This window comes from Athene cunicularia, unplaced genomic scaffold (assembly GCF_003259725.1).
Source record: "Athene cunicularia isolate RWA unplaced genomic scaffold, athCun1 SCF_114, whole genome shotgun sequence".
NCBI classification, from domain to species: Eukaryota; Metazoa; Chordata; class Aves; order Strigiformes; family Strigidae; genus Athene; species Athene cunicularia.
Window position 1 is genome coordinate 6301 of NW_020799172.1, and position 4074 is coordinate 10374.

Below are 4074 nucleotides of genomic sequence, written 5' to 3' on the forward strand. Positions count from 1 at the left end.
GGGGGAGTACGAGAGGGTGTGGAGGTGGGTTTGGGGGGTTCCTGAGGAGCTGGGTGGGAGCTGGGAGCAGAAGGACAAGGGAGGGTTTTTTTGGGGGGGAAAAGCGGCGAAATTGAGGAGGGGGGTTAGCGGGCCTGCCCAGACCCTTGGGACCGATGGGGCGAGGGGCAGGAGGCCTGGAGGGGAGCGCAGGCGGCTTGAGCCGGGGCGTGGAGAAGAGCCCTGGAATTCGGGGCGAGGCCGAGGGCAGGGTAGGGATGGGGCTCTGCCTTCCCCCGAACCCTCCCCGGCCTAAAAATAGTCAAAACTGTGGGTTATGGGGTATCGCACCGTGCTGGGTGTCAGGGGACCTTACGGAAATCTCTTATTCTCGTGCAGCATCTTTCACCGGAGGATCCCGGCATGCTTAGCTGAGTTGGAAAAGAGGTTTCTCTTCCTCGCAGGTAGGAAACGGAGACAAAAATCATTTGCTGGGAGAAGCTCTTTCAGCCCAGGGCTCCCGTCACCATGTGTCACTCTTCAAAAGTCTTTATTCTGCGCGTGCGCTTTGCGGTCGGATACCGGAGAAGGGTCTTGCTACTCCAGAGTGTGTGTGATGCTCTTCCCCGAGCGCGGGAGGGAGGAGAACTGGGAGTAAAAAACGCGATCGCCGTCGCGATTAGGTGCTGGGAGAAACGCTGTTGGAGCCTTCTGCTGCTTTCTGGGTGTGGAGAACGGGTCAGTCCTCTTGGTGACATTCCGGCTGAGCGGGAGCGGGTTGCAGGAAGCGCAGGAAAACCTCCAGGAATTGTGGTTTTGGTGTCTTTTATCTGCACGCTCAGCGCTGTGGGGTTTCATACACCTGTCGGCGTCCGCAGAATGCTTCTCCCCACCCGGTGGCGAGGTGGGTTGAGCTGCAGAGCCCTGGGGTGGATTTTTCCGGGGTCTCAGGTGTTTTGGAAGCAGCTCTAACTCCCCTGTCAAACACCAAACCCCTCAAAAACGTTTTTTTTCCCCAGTTTTGGCACCTCAGGAGGAGGGTGAGACTAGAAATCGCCGTCTCCCAACTCCTCCGCGGTGCTCCCGTGGCCGGAAAGGTGGGGCAGCGGTGCCACACTGGCCCAAACTGGTGTTAGTGGGGCCAGTGTATGTCCCCGCAGGTGTGATTTTTGGGCTGTGAAATTAGGAATTTGTGTAACTCCTTTCCCTGCACCTGCGTGTTTGCTTGACTGAAGGTACCCGCGGCTGGAGACGAGCGCCCTTGCGCTTCGTTTTCCGCCTGTTCCCGTCACCGGTGGCGCTTTGTCGAAGGGGGACGAGAACAAAAATGGGGAAAGGTTTAAAATTAGGGGTTTTTTTTTGCTGCGCTTTTGCTGTAATTTACTGAGTTTTGCAACATTTAACCGAGTGGGCTGCAGGGCCGCGGCGGGACTCTGACAACGCCCTACGTGGTGGGTTCATAAATAACTGCAAATTGGATTTTTTGGGAATAAGCTGCGGAGCACGGTGGTGGGGAAGATGCGACCGTCCTTAGAGCTGTGGAAAAAAAGGAGAAAAAAAAAAAAAAAAAGGTTTTAAATAAAGCTCTAAAGTTTGAGCAGCGGCCAAAGAATTAGCTGCTGGCTGCCAGTACAAACATTAACTAATCCTGGCAGCCTTTTAAGGCAAGTATCGTTAGTTTTGGTTAAGAAATGAACCTGTTGGATGTATGGTTTGTCCCCGGCGCAGGTTGAGGGAGGTTTTTCTGGGAAATGCTGATAAATGCCACGTAGAAACAGGACTAAACACAGTACCCGGCTGCGTGGAGTCGTTTAACCACCCTCAGAAAGATCCCTCCGAAACCTCCCGGCTCTGCTGCTGCGGTTCCCAAATAAAGCTAATTAATCAGAACTCGTTTGGGCGTTGTCATAGCGGCAGAAGTTTCCAGGGAAGGTGCCGGTGGGGTAACGATGGCTCAGGTTGCGTTTCACCTCCACCAAGTGGAAACTTTGCTGCTCTTGTTCCTCCTCCCGCGTCGGTCTGGGTTCCCCAGTTATTTTCCGGATACTCGTTACCTTTTATTCCCGTTTGCGGAGGGGATGTTTATTTTCCCAGCACTTATCAAATCTGCCAGAAGGAAGCCAGCTTTATAAAAAAATAACAATAAATAAATAATCACGGGGTTTTGCTCCGCACCGTTCCGCGCGCTTTGCGGCCGCGCTGGTGACTCGTTGGGTGACGCGGGGGCTCGGTGATGGCACGTCCGTCCCCGTTTAAAAGGTGGAAATTTTGCCTCTGATACCTCCAGGGGCTCGCGGAGCGGATCGGCACGGCCCAAAACCCGCCCGCGGTGCGTGAGGAAGAGGAGGAGGAGCGGATAGGGAGGGGATTGGATCGGGAAGGGTTTGGGGTGGGGCAGCCCCGGAGCGCGGGCGCGGAACGTCGCTGCGATGTGTTCTTCGATCCCCCCGACTTTTCTGAGGAATAATCGAGGAATCGGGGGGGTGTTTGGCAGAGGGGGCGGGAGGGGAGGAAGCGTAAGCTGACGGTTCCACCTTACTTGGAGCTTTCACGGCTGGTTTGGCGCTGCTGGAGAAGACACGGTTCCCTCCGAACACCGGCGGGACGTTTTCCTTTCCATGCTCTCATCCCAGCATGGAAAAGAGCAGCTTTTATCTCCCCAAATCCAGAGGGAATTGCCCCAAACCACGCTGCCAATTTCCGTGGCCTTTTCCCAGCCGAAACGAGCGTCTGGAAGAGAAGGAACGGGGCCGACGTGCCGGCGGGTCCCGTCCGAAATCGCCGGCTGCGGGGCCACGTCCTTGGCGCTCGGATGGAACACTGCGGCCCCCGAGGTCCCGCCGGGCTCAGGGAGAAATCCCAGGGATGTTTTCAGGGCTTCTCGGCAGCCTAATTACCGCCACGTCGTTTTTTAGTTAATAAAACCCGATTTCTCCTGAGCTTAGGGGAGGAAGGGAGGAATATTTGACGCCCGCCTCGCGGATCGAGCCGCGGTCGGTTTGCGGGACGCGGGTGCAGCTCACGTTGCCGAACCAGTTTCCTGAAAGATTTGCCCTTTATATTCTGATGAATTGGCAATTGGATCATTTCTGATTAATTTTTGATTAAGTCTTCAGCCCCTTGCGAGCTCTTTCTGCAGCTTTAAACCACCCACTTCGAAGCTTTTTCTCCCCGTGTACGCGATTCGGGTTGCAAGTTTCTCGCTTGGTTTTCGGGCGCTCGTCACAGACGGCCGATGTTTAATTAACGATTATTTTCTCTAATAAAGTTGGACGTAATGAAAGCGTAATTCTTCTGAACCGTGCTCGCTCCGCTCTTCCTTTCCCCGTGTCGTGCACTTACACGGTGCAAATAAGCTATAATTTCTGTAAATGATGTAAGGGGCTAATTAAAGGTTTTACTCAACTAATCAGCTTGCACTTTAATTAGCACCAAATGGTAATTGCTTGCTGAAACATAAATTGACTTCTTATGGGAGCCACCAGCCTGCTCAGGCAGGGCTGTTGGGAAAGGGGCACCGGGGTTGCTCTGCCTCCCGTCGAGGAAGCCCAGCTTCGTTAACCCCCACGCCACCGCCGATGTTAATGAGTCGTTACCGAAGCCCTAAACTCCTGCTTTCACCTTCCCGCCGTCCGGGTGGGCAGCACCCAAACGGGTCGTTAAATCTCTTGGCCCGACGCAGCGGGGAGCGTCGGCTGGCTTGGTACCCGCTCCCGAGTTTTTTTTATTTCCCCGAAGCCAACTCGGCTACTTGCCCGGGAGCCGGTGGCTGCTTGCCCGCTGCATTGTATGAACGTGATGGTGGTTGTTTTACCATCATTAACACCACGTCGGGGCCTTTCCAGCCAGTGGAGGGGGAGCTGAGCGCCGCTCGCTCTCTGAATACGCCTCCAAATCGCCTCCTGGCACCCGCATCCCGTCGCCGGGCCGCAGCCTCCCGGCACAGCGAGAACACGTGTCGTTATATCGCCGGGCGGAGCCGGGGGAAGAGCTGGGGATGACCGTGGCAGTCCCGGTTCAGCATTCTTGACGTGCCTCGCTCCCCTCCTGGCTTGGAGAAAACCTTACGCTGGAAAAAAAAAAAAAAAAAAAAAA

The 4074-nt window shown here is 55.1% G+C and overlaps 1 protein-coding gene across 1 annotated transcript in view; it reads left to right on the forward strand.

Moving 5' to 3' along the window:
- Window positions 1–151: 151 nt before the first annotated feature.
- LOC113490520 (serine/threonine-protein kinase PAK 4-like) overlaps window positions 152–4074 on the forward strand; it is a 16252-nt gene continuing 12329 nt past the window's right edge. The window contains exon 1 of the mRNA XM_026867049.1: window positions 152–443. Coding sequence (XP_026722850.1) covers window positions 317–443 — 127 coding nt within the window. The 5' untranslated portion in view covers window positions 152–316. The remainder of the gene's footprint in view (window positions 444–4074) is intronic.